Raw genomic sequence first — 13,045 nt, 5'->3', positions numbered from 1 at the left:
TTAAAAGAAGCTCCTCAAAAATTAAAACATAACAAACAATCATAAGACTTACACAGGACAAAATGGGAATTTTAAGTTGTAGAAACTATTAATTATATCACAAGTTGAGCATCCCTAATCTAAAAACCCCCAAATGCTAAGAAATCTGACAAGACACAAATGGAAAATTCCATACCTGACCTCATGTGACAGGTTGCAGTCAAAACACAAGTAATAGTGTAGAAAGTGACCTTCAGGCTGTTTGTATAGATGTAAGGAAACATAAATGAATTGGTGTTCAGTGGGCCCCTCACCTAGGATATCTCCTTATGTATACACAAGCATTTCAGAATCCAAAATATGAAACACTTCTGCTCCCAAGCATTTCCCATGAGGACACTAAACCTGGACCAGCTAGTCTTGCCTTTTGTCTAGTTCATCCCAGCCAGGAAACCTTTGGTTTCGTTGGGATTTAAGTACACAGTCACCCAAGCAAATACATGCTGAACTGTAATCCAACATTACAATTAAGCACATATTCAAATGGCTCAGGGATTTAAAAATAAAAAAATAAAATTGCAGAAGTATTAGAAGACATAGGAGAACTTTTTACTAATCTTCCAGTAGTAAAAATCTTTCTAGGCAAGATGGAAAACCTGGAGGTCATGAAATCTAGAAAGCCTGATTGCATAAAATGTTAAATATCTGCAAAATAAAATTCTGAGTGACAACTGGAATGAAAAAAAGGGCAAAGGACATAAAAGGCACAGAAGAAACACTAAAGTCTCCACTCAAAAGAAAACATTCAGTGTCATATTAGTAAAGGAAATACAAAATACCACTTTCTCCTATCAGATTAGGAAGCTGCGACAAGGCAGTTTTAGAAAAGGAGGAGGAACCAGGCACTCTTGTACATTGTTGAGGGGAATGTAAACAGGTTCAACCAACTGCCAGACTGCCTTCAAAATATCTAACAAAATGTAAAAGGCCCATTCTTTCAACAGGAATTTCTCTTGCAGATACCTTCACACATCTAGGCCAGGACTTAGGAGCAAGTCCTGCACTGCAGCATTATAACATAATAGCCAAATATTGGAAACATCAATAAGGAATAAGTGCGTCTATGCAATGAATGTTTTGCAGTCTAAAAACAAAAAAAAGAAGAAAGCTGTTTATCAACTGATGACGATAATTAACATTTATGAGCACTTACTAAGTGCTTATATTAATTATTTGATATGGAATCATCTCCAAAATACAGAGCTAAACCAAAAAAGAAAAAAAAAAAAAAAAAGAAAGCAGCAGCAAGGAGCTAAACAGTAAAAAATACATTCCCCTTATGTTAAAAAAAAAATCACATAGACATACATGTGTTTATATAGTCACAGAAAAGTTCTGGAAGGATATATAAACACTGCCTTAAAGAAAAGGGACCTGGGGATCCACAGTGTGAGGGAGAATTACTTTTCACTGAATATCGTTTTGTACTGTTTGCCTCCATCATATGCTAATTAATAGAAACTCAACCTCGAGAACATATGTATACCATGATCCCTTTATACTCAAATAATTTTATGTTTACATATATATTTCATGACTAGAAAAGTCTGGGATGGTAGGTGTCAACCATCAACACTGTGACTATGAAGAAGGAGACGGGATAGGCTGGGGAAGAGGAAGAGGAGTCACAGGTAAAAACTAACAATAACACATGTACAGATAGTGCTTTTCTAACAGAAACAATAAAGACAAGTTTTAAAATTCAGCAGATATGAGTTATGGACTTAAACTAATGTTAAGAATGAAGTAACAAAGAATATCAATTCAAAAGCAGTAAAACTTGGCAATTATGTTTGCAGATTAGTAACTAAAGAACAGAATCCCAGGGTGGCGCCTGTGGCTTAAAAGGGTAGAGTGCTGGTCCCATATGCTGGAGGTGGTGGGTTCAAACCCAGCCCAGGCCAAAAACTGCAAAAAAAAAAGAACAGAATCTCAGATATTTGGTGCTACAAGAGGCCTCAGAAATCACCTTGTCCGATTCTCTTGTTTGCCTAAGCAGGAAATTAAGGGCCAGCATGGCCATGCCACTCAGCTGATAACAGTAACACCAGGCTGGAGCCCAAGAGCCCTTTCAACCAAGATCAAGGTTCTTCTACCACATCGTGTTGGGCTTGCCCACCAAATGTTCCAGGGACTTCTCCACCCTGAGGTACCTAGCACTGCTCACTTAACTTTGCCACTTATTACAATCCTGTTAAAAATAGCACTGCAAATATGAACTCAGAATATACCCAGAGAGTCCCTAAAAGTCTGAGAAAACTTGAAAACTATCAAATTAGGAACATTCCGTCTCTTTGTTTGACATTTTATTTTCATCTATGGGGAGAACAGAGCATAAGGAAACGGGGGTGTGGGGAGATGGGAGGAGAATAAATTGAGTAATGGACCATCTGCGTGGTACTCTTGCTATATATGGGTTGTTTTTAGCAAGAGGTCAAAGTATCATCCAAGCAATTATCTACAGTGCATGTATATGAACATGTATGTAGCAGTCTGATAGTGTGTAGTGGATGGGGTATACCTGAGTCTAAGGACAGGGGAAAAACAGGGCTTACAGTCAGTGGCCAGTGCTACTGACCTCTTCTTCCACCAACTTGAAGAGTACCAAGGAGGAAAGTCAGAGAATAGACAACTAAGGGAAAAGAAGAACTCTCTACCACGGTACTTTGGCATTGGCTACACTGATTCTGCATGTTAAGCATAGCCAAGGTGTAGAAAGGAAAGGTTGTAAGTGAAATCGGATCCTGATATCATATGCCAGTACCCTCTACCAGCATGCCTACGCCCAGCTTCTCTGCTGCAACTGGGAAGCACCCTGAACCACTAATGGAGTGGGGTGACCACACTGCCAGATCCTTAGGACCACCTCCTTCCTCTTGCTTCCAGATTTTCTCTTTATTTCATAGAAGGCTTAAGAATTTATGTAAGTCTTACTTTGTGAATGAATTGCTCTGGAGGAAGAAGAAGTTCGCAGATAATTACTTCCCCATGCCAAAACAGAACTGCAAGGAGACAATTTAAAGTTTCAGAGGTCAGTAGCAGACTTTTTTGGTTCACGTTCTTTAAGTCAACAAACTCTGCCAACTATCTATTATGTATCAGGTCAAGCTTTTGCCTTCCTTAAAGCACTGATCACATTTTGTAAGTACTATTTTAATACCATATTATCTGTGTGCTTTGATTTAGCTCACCTTATATGATTAAAAACTTCATAAAAAGACTATCTGTAAATTCTCAATGGCAGCTGTAATTTCTACAAAAATGATAAAATAATAAATACCAGGTAATCCTTGAGGATTTACTATAGTGAAGCACTTTCTATGCATATAATTTAATCCTCACAACAATCCTATAAGCCAGGTGGAGTTTTACCATCCCTATGTCACAAGTGAGAACAATGGGGCACAAAGAGATTAAGTAACTTGCCCAAGAGGTTACCCAAGAGGTAACTTGCCCAGGGAAGCTGTGAGGAGTTTTAAAAATATTTCTTTAACTTTCAAACAACATTGCAAAGCATGATTTTTCTTACTTCATAGATAATGAAAGTAAGCTCCAAAAAGGCTGCACTGCTATTTGGCCTTGAGTAAGTGGCCCAGATAATCTTTGATCTCACTTCTGTTTGGTTCCAAAGCCAGTGTTGTTTCCACTGCACTGGTGCCTAGACTTTAGGATTTTATGGACCAGTAACGTTTCCAAACAAATTGGGGGGGAGGGAGAGGTACTATATGGAATTACCCATCATATATTTGGCCAGGTATAGAGATTCAAAGAAGCAACAACAAATAAAATGACTACTTATATATTTTTTTTAAGACAGAGTCTCACTTTGTCACCCTGGGTAGAGTGCCACGGCATCACAGCTCACAGCAACCTCAAACTCTTAGGCTCAAGCAATTCTCTTCCATCAGCCTCCCAAGTAGGTGGGATTATAGGCACCCAACACAATGCCCACCTATTTTTAGAGATGGGGTCTAGCTCTTGCTCAGGGTGGTCTTGTTCTTGCTCAAGCTGGTCTCGAAATCATAAGCTTAAGCAATCTACCCATATGAGCCTCCCAGCGTGCTTGACTAACTACTTTTAATAATCATGGTGAAAAAACAAGGAGATTTAACATCAAAAACTAGAAAGAACCAAATGACAGACTACAGATCAGAAGATTTCTACTGATACAAGCACTATCTTATTTCCCCTCTTGTTACCAGGCCCCAGTGAAATGGACAGGCACAGTGTTTGAGAACCACGCCCACCAGGAGTTATCTCCAAAATCTGTTCAGTTATCTTTCCACGCCTACATGGACTGAGGTTTGTTATATAGTGATAACCTCATATAGCTATCCACCTACCTATCTTTTTATCTTTTTTCCCCTAAAATTCAGAATTGAGAAGTTACTTATACATTAAAAAAAATTATTTACATGGGTATTCTCCCAAAGACACTAAAAGATCATTTGATATTAAAATATCTTTGATATTATTTGCCCTTATAAAGAGATTTTTGTAAATATTCTTTTTAAAGAAGTAAAGGTGATGCCTTTGACAAGCCAACAAACAGACAAGCTTCATGTCAAGCCAATTCTAAGAATATCTTTAGTACTATCTGAAATTTCACATGCAGCCCCCCTGGCATATACCTTTTTCCAATTGGTAAGACAATTCTTATTCCTATCTCAAAGAAGCACTGTGAACATAAGTTAATATCTTTCAGTATTTTAAACTCTCTGGTTGCAGGACTTTGCTTTATTCATTACAAACTAACAGATTCAAAACACAGAACTTTCACTTTAATTTCACCTTTATGCTTTCCAGGAGAAAAATACTTTTTCCGGAAAGAGCATGACATCTTGTGCCTTAACCACACAAATATAACTGTGTAGAAAGCATTTTCATAGGGCTTGTCTTTCTGGCAATTCCTGGTGTTATTCGAAAAACTTCCCAAATATAGAAAGGCCTAAATTTATTAAATAGGGTACCATAAACTCTCAACTAACTGGCACAGTAAGGAAATAGAGTACTCAAATATTCACATTTAAAAAGTTAGTCCACATTAATTATGCCTCAAGAAAAGGATTAAAAAGTCACTCCATTCAAGATTTATGGACAAAAATTTTTCTAAAATTTACAGCACCATAAAGCATACCTAACAAAACACTTTATTTTAATAAATAAAGTTTAATATTTATGATGGTAAAGAAAGTTCTTGAGGATTTGCATTATAAATAGGATTTGTCTTGGCACTATAGCAACATGCCAATTAATAGAGAATTCTAGTTGAAGACATGCCAGGTATTATTTCTACTAAAGTAGAATGCAGTTTTTAAACAACTGACTTTGAGGCCAGACAGCCCTGTATTTGAATATGGGCCCTTCTACTTCCCAGCTGTTAAGTCCTGCGCAAGTTACTAAAGCTCTCAGAGATTCTTCTACTTTATGTAAAAAACCCTTCTGCTGGAATGCTGGATTCTCTGTCCACCTTCATCAGTGAGGTGCAAAGTTTGACTCAGCCTCAATAACATTTCTGTAAGGAAGAAAAGGAATCGCCCAAACAAACTAATAACAGGTTTTGTTAGAACTGACAAGTTGCTATCCGGTGTATCTTAAATCTGGAGGATAACTGCCATAGAATTATTAAAAATGGGGAAAAGGAAGGAGCTCAGGGGAAGGAAAGATCGGAGGACAAAAGAAGAATTAAAAAGAGGCCTTGGTAGGATAGAAGCTCCCTCTGTCTTTCCATTACATCAAAAGAAAAATGGCTTCCCTGAAAATACAGAGGTTTATGAGCGCCCCCATGGGGCAGATTAACTAAATGTCATCCCTAGTACTGGCTACCATTACAGCAGAAATAGATCAATTATTCGAAAAAAATAAATAGGATTTTAAAGATAACTGTTGTAGTCCAGTTGAGTTTCTGACTTCTCCTAGGGAATTCTAAATTATCCACATAAGGCCCCTAAATATTTTTGTAATGTTTTAAGTAACTTTGAACAGAGTAATGCTTAGTGTTTAATTCAGGAATTTGGGATGTAATTCTGAGATCACAACAAAACCAAAATCAACAGATTTTGAGATTTCAACAGACAGTGTTATTCTTAGTATTATATAATTAATAACTAGCAGAAATTATTAATAGAAAAAAGCAAAAGTTCTTAATTTGTATATTTTTCTTGCTCTATAAGTTTAGCACACAAATAAGACAAAAAATCAGTTACCTTAATGACAGTTAGCAAATACATAGTTATTAATATTCTATGATGAAAGAATATTTAGTTACCTTTCCAATGTATGTGGCTTTAGGTAATAGCTAAATGGATTTGCATACCTTGACCCCATTTGCACATTTCCCAGTACTTAGTATCGAAAACAGAAGAAACAGCCATGCCTAGCTAAAACTGCTGAGGTCTATATATAAAGACTTGTTGATTTTGGCAAAATAAAAACTCTATATGATAGACATTGCAATAACAAATGATACCAGATGGAGGGTAAAGTTGCAAACTAAGTGTGTCAAAATATTCCAATTGTGTTAAAAATAAGGTCTCAGTGGCTCACACCTGTAATCCTAGCACTCTGGGAGGCCAAGGCAGGAGCATTGCTTGAAGCCAGTTTAAGACCAGCCTGAGCAAGAGTGAGACCCTTTCTCTACAAAAAGAAAATAGAAAAATTAGTTAAGCACGGTGTCTGAGGGGAGGCATATGGTTCACACTGATACTGGCCTCTCCACAAAGAAATGGATCATTTGAAACTCTGGAAAACTCTAGAAGTGGAATCACAACCCAGAATTATCAAGGAATTTTTCCTGCTGGAACAGTGGTTAGCCATCTTCAAGGCAGTCTAGACAGGGAGCAAGGCGCGGTTCTATAAACACAGCACTGATAGAAAGCACTAGCTTCCTGTACTGTACAGGTTATATCCAAATAAGTTAATCCCTTTGGTAGGTCTTGCTTTGCCAGCATATTCACTATAAAACATACAACAGACACTTAAAATTGAAATCAAGATTATAGGCAATATTTTGGAAACCAGGTCTTCCTCAAGCTGTGGAAAAATCTGGGTGGCCTAGATTCCTTCCTTTCTCAAAATAAGACTGCTTTTCCTCCCACTCTAGAAAAGAGGTGGAAATGTTTACATGGATACATCTGATGTGTTGACACAGCTCTTAGCAATAAGTCCTTCAAAAGGGCGATCTTTTCCTTCAGGTTCTGCAACAAAGCTCTGATTGTCACCGTAAGCTGAAAAGAAAAGAACACATCCTAAGTATACTAGTCCAGAGGTGCAGAATTTACTAAATTATATCACGTAAATGCTGTTTTACAGGTTATGATTCAATCAAGGAAGGGATGGAAAAGATGACTGGCCTCACAGTAACAAACTCAGGGTTGCAAGCAGTGTCAGCAGTGTCCTGGGCCAGACACCAGCCTGAGGCTCGGACCCCAGGTGAGCAAGACCACACTTGAACACCAACATGGACTGGAAACTGTCAGTTTGTTCTCACCATCAGCTGAATTCTGTCCCCAGAACGTCTACCCATTGATCCTAGTTATGCACCTTGGAACCCAGCAGGAAACTATGATCCCCAGGTCTTCATTCAAGAACAAAACCTCACAATTCTCTCAACCAGACTTCAAAAGACGTCAAGTCCCATTACCATCCTGACCCATCTCTCTAAACATACTGATAAATTTATAACCCGTTTAAACGTTTTATAGCAATGTGTTCCTTTTACACAAGAGGAATGCTAACCACATGACTCTTTCTCAAGAAGAGTGTGAATTTTCTCCAATCACTCTAAAATCCTGGAAGAAATTTTTGTTTGTGATTCTAAAATGCTACATTTAAGGATAGAGGAAGGAGAAAGAGAGAGACTCTCAGGAACTTAGAAAAGTGAAAAATAAAACTTCCCATTTAAATTAAAATATAGTCAACCATGGATGAAATCAAAAGTTTGTTAAAAGAATACCAGAGGTTTCATTTGCTACCTTGTTAAAAGTAGCAATTACACAACATTGGTGAAAGGTGATGCTCCCTCCTTAGATTAGCAGACTTCCACTAAGAAAAAGTAGCAGAAAGCCAGAGCAGCACATCAAACAACCATCAAGTAGCCAAGAAAAGTCTAACTTTAACTATTCTAATACCTCTGGGAACCAAGGAAGAACCACCCACAGTCTTTATGGGGGAACATCAAGTCACACAGATCTCACCTCAAATAGTAAAGAGCAACACAAATAAACAAAAAGCACACACCACACATACACCCCAGATCTACAAAGAGCCTACCAAATTAAAGATCAAAAACATTCAAGAGATGAAAGGGTATGTACTCACTATAAAGCATGACTTAAATCTCAATTTGTTCATGTGGAAAGTTATTTAATTAACTTACTGAAAGAAAAAAATCAAGTCATAAAATGTCACCCAAATAAAGAAAAACAATATGGGAACTAAATATACCCAAATGCCAACAGTGGTTATCTCTAAGTAGGATCTTTTCATATTTTATCAGAAAATGATTACTTTTTATAATTAGAATAAAATCCCATCATCATAATTAAACAGAAGCTTTCTAAAGCACAGAAAAAGACAGAAAGTCTTTTCACATTTTAAACTAACATCACTCTAGTAAAGACACTGACAGAGATAATCATATCAATCTCACTTAAGGATTATAAATGTAAAAGAAAATTTTTTAAATATTAGCAAAGCAAACTCAGAATTACATTACAGAATTACATTAAAAGGTACAATGGGCTCTGCGCCTGTGGCTCAAGCAGCTAAGGCGCCAGCAGGTTCGAATCCAGCCCAGGCCCGCCAAACAATGAGGGCTGCAACCAAAAAAAAAATAACCAGGTATTGTGGCAGGCGCCTGTAGTCCCAGCTACTTGGGAGGCCGAGGCAGGAGAATCGCTTGAGCCCAGGAGTTGAAAGTTGGAGATGCCATAGCACTCTACGCAGGGCAACAGCTTAAGGCTCTGTCTCAAAAAAAAAAAAAGGTACAATATACTATCAGTAAGTAGAATTTACTGTAGTAATTTAAGAACAATTTAATGTTAGAAAAATCTAATAATAAAACTCATGATTAAAAACAGAATAAATATATGATTAATACAGAATTGGAGAAACTCAAAACAAAACAAAGGGAAAGAAAAACTAAGGATATAACACTATTGCCTTAACTGCAATATTAATTAACTTTGATCTAGACATTCTAACCAATGCGATAAGACAAATTAAAGAAAATCAGTATGTAACATTAGAAAGAAACAGATAAAATTATTGCTCTTTGTAGATGGATAATAGTCTGCTTGAAAACTTAAAAGAATCAAATGAAAAAAAAAGAATCAAATGAAAGATTATTAGAAAAAGCAAAAAAGTTTCAATATGTTAATCAATAATAAAATGAAAAAAATCAAGGGCATTCCTAAATTTAAGTAAATACCTAGGGAGAATTTTTTTAATTGTGATTTTTAAGAAGTCATCTTGCACAGTACCTGGCACATTAGTTTCATGCACATTAGTAATAATGCAGTAAATACTACAGAAGATGAATAAAAGGAAATACTCAACACTATAAAAATTTAAATTTTCCCCAATTTAATCTTCAGAAGATTTGAAACCGCACTCTGTTGGCCAAGGCTTGCAGAAACAGAAGCTCTCACACAGTGCCTGTGAGGGTGCCAAAGGTGGCAACCCCAGAGAAGGGGAAAACTTTGCAACAGGTAAAAAGAACTACATATGCCTGGCTCTGAGAACTCATCCTTAAATAAAAATTAAAAAGAAAAAAAAGGGGGGGGGGCAGCGCCTGTGGCTCAAGGAGTAGGGCACTGGCCCCATATACCAGGAGTGGTGGGTTTGAGCCCAGCCCCGGCCAAAAATGCAAAAATAATAATAATAATAATAAAGGGTATTGACTGCAGCATTTTTCATAACAGCAAAAGATGGGAAACCATCTAACTGCCCAACCATAGGAGACAGGTTAAATGTGTACTACACAGCCCTGAAGAACAAAAAGTTCTCTATGAATTAATATGGAGATATTTACATGCTATATTATTAATTGGAAAAAGTAAGATACAAAATACTATCTTTTGTATAAAAAGAAGATATGACCATACACACGTACACATAAACACACAGACTTATTCTGTAAAAACTAACACAGGAAGAAAAACACCAGAAATTAATGAAGTACGTCACCTGGAAGAAGTCTGTTATTTAAGAAGAGGTGGAAAAGAGGAATGAGAACAAGATATTGAGTGCACCTTCTTTTTTTTGGAGAGACAGAGTCTTACTATGTTGCCCGCGGTAGAGTGCTGTGACATCACAGCTCACAGCAACCTCCAGCTCTTGGGCTTAGGCGATTCTCTTGCTTCAGCCTCCTGAATAGCTGGGACTACAATGTCCAGCTATTTTTTTGTTGTAGTTTGGCCGGGGCTGGGTTTGAATCCCCCACCCTCAGTATATGGGGCTGGCACCCTGCTCACTGAGCCACAGGCGCTGCCCCAAGAGTGCACCTTTTTTTTATAATTTTGACTTTTGAACAATGCAAATGTTTTATTACTTAAATCAAAAAAGTTGGGAGAAAAAGCAAACTCTAAAAATTAATAAAAACAGAAACAAAAGATTATATGAGATATGGAAAAAAAAGAATCAATTCTTTTTTAGAATATCTTTGGAACAGAATAACCTCAGTATTCTTAGCAGAATATCCTAATTGTTTTTAAAAGACACAGATTTCAGACATTAGTGCTTTATAATGATTTGAAACTATTTTCTGTAAACTGTAAGATAAACCAAATGTGTAAAAATATACTGATTTTTTGGAAACCAGAGTTCTCACTGTGGGGAAAAATTTAAAAAAAAAACATAAATGTGGAATGGGGAAGGTAAGGAGGAAGTCTTTGGTGCTGGATTTGAATTGAAGGCATCAGCATGAACTAGAAATTTCATAAAAATATATTTCCTACCCAAATTTCACTGTTGTTTCTCTCCAGCCCACAACTAAAGATGGTTTTGAAATATAAAAAAGACTATTATCCGATTGGCAAGAATAAATACTCAAAGAGTTGAAGCCACTGAGTCTCTTGGCCACCACTGCTTTACTATGTAAGCAGACAGACCATCATACGTGCACAGACACATTGAGCCTCAAATACAGGCACGATTTTACACCTCAAAGCTCAGACAAATCATTTTAAGTATTAAGTCTCCCCTGGTATTACCTTGGGTGTCTTTTCACCTTTTCTTTCATACTGGTTTCGTTGTTGAATTTTCTCAGCAATCTCTTGAGCAATTTGACAAGTAGAATCATATGTGGAGAACCTGCAACAAAGTAATAAAAAGAAAAATGTTGAAGGTCCTTTAAAAGAAATGTCTACTTTGTCTAAAGTTTGGGTTCTTTATTCTAGTCACAAAGTTCAAAGAGGAAGGGAGGACAATGACAGTACCAGTAATCGCAACAGGGACTGAACTGAATTTATTATGTGCCAGACTCTATTCTGAAATACTTGTAACAACTCACTTAATCCACAGAAGGATGCTATGAGGTGGGTACCATTACCATCTCCATCTCACACATAAGAAAATGGACACAAGGAGGTAGATTTGCCCAAGTGGTACCACCAGCTATAGACCAAAGCTGTTTGACCCCAGAGACTAAGCTCTTAATCACTTCGCTCTTCTGCTAATGAGAAAGCATTTGGAGGGCCTCTGCTGTACTGAGCACTGTTCCTGGGGCTGGAGAATATAGCAGGGAATAAAACAGACAAGCCCCTGCTTTCAAAGAGCTAACATTTTAGTGAAGGGAAAAAAACATAAAGCAAATAAAATTACAGACCAATATCCTTTATGAATATAGATGTGAAAATTCTCAATAAATTCTTAGCAAACCAAATCCAGCTGCACATCCAAAAAATAATTCATCATGACCAAGTGGGCTTCATCCCAGAGATGCATGGATGGTTCACCATATACAAATCTATAAACATAATTCACCACACAAATAGATACAAAAACAAAGATTCTTTTGATCAAAGCAGAAAAGGCATTTGACAAAATTCAGCACCCTTTTATAAGAATGGATAACAAACTGGATATAGGTGAGACATACCTCAAAATTATAATGGCCATATACAACAGACCCAAGCCAACATTATACTGATCAGGGGAAAACTGAAAGCGTTCTCACAACTAGAACCAGGCGAGGTAGTGTCACTGCTTCTGTTCAACACAGGGCTGGAAGTCCCAGCCAGAGCAACTAATCAAGAGTATCCAAATGGAGACAGAAGTCAAACTATTGCTCTTTGTAGATGATATGGTCTCACATCTACAAAACTACAAAGAGTTAGCCAAAAGACTCCTGGGATTGATAAACAAATTCAGCAAAGTTTTGGGGTTACCAACGTACACGAATCAGTAGCTTTCCCATATGCCAGCAACAGTCAAAGCTGAGAATCAAATCCAAGATGCAATAGCTTTCATAGTAACAACAAAGAAAATAAAATATCTAGCAATATATTTAACTAAGGAGGTGAAACACGTCAGTAGGGAGAACCATGAAACACTGAAGAAACAAATTGCAGAGGATGTAATCAGATGAAAAAACATTATCATAGGGCTACGCCTATGGCTCAGTGAGTAGGGCACCAGCCCCATATACCAAGGGTGGCGGGTTCAAACCCAGCCCTAGCCAAACTGCAACAAAAAAATAGCTGGCATTGTGGCAGGTGCCTGTAGACATAATTTTGAGGTATGTAGACATACCTCTCGGGAGGCTAAGGCAAGAGAATTGCCCAAGCCCAGGAGTTGGAGGTTGCTATGAGCTGTGATGCCACAAGGGCAATAAAGTGAGACTCTATCTCTTAAAAAAAAAAATCATGTTCATGGTTCAGTGGAATCAACATTGTTAAGATGACTACTGACACAGTGCTGGTGGGACAGTAAACTAGTACAACCTTGGTGAAAAGTCATAGAGAAAGGCTAAAAGAACTAAAATAGACCTACTATTTGATTCAAC

The 13,045-nt window shown here is 37.3% G+C and overlaps 1 protein-coding gene across 3 annotated transcripts in view; it reads right to left on the bottom strand.

The window, feature by feature from the left end:
- The window catches only part of STX8 (syntaxin 8), a 294,548-nt gene that overhangs the window by 273,130 nt on the left and 8,373 nt on the right, over positions 1-13,045 (bottom strand). For all 3 annotated transcript variants that reach the window (XM_003791260.2, XM_023513962.1, XM_023513963.1), the window contains exons 2-3: positions 11,253-11,352; positions 7,171-7,265 (exon numbers count right to left, since the gene is read on the bottom strand). In XM_003791260.2, coding sequence (XP_003791308.2) covers positions 7,171-7,265; positions 11,253-11,352 — 195 coding nt within the window. The remainder of the gene's footprint in view (positions 1-7,170; positions 7,266-11,252; positions 11,353-13,045) is intronic.

This window comes from Otolemur garnettii, unplaced genomic scaffold (genome assembly GCF_000181295.1).
Source record: "Otolemur garnettii isolate 467f Iridium unplaced genomic scaffold, OtoGar3 scaffold00046, whole genome shotgun sequence".
NCBI classification, from domain to species: domain Eukaryota; kingdom Metazoa; phylum Chordata; class Mammalia; order Primates; family Galagidae; genus Otolemur; species Otolemur garnettii.
This window is presented reverse-complemented; position numbering and strand designations above follow the sequence as displayed.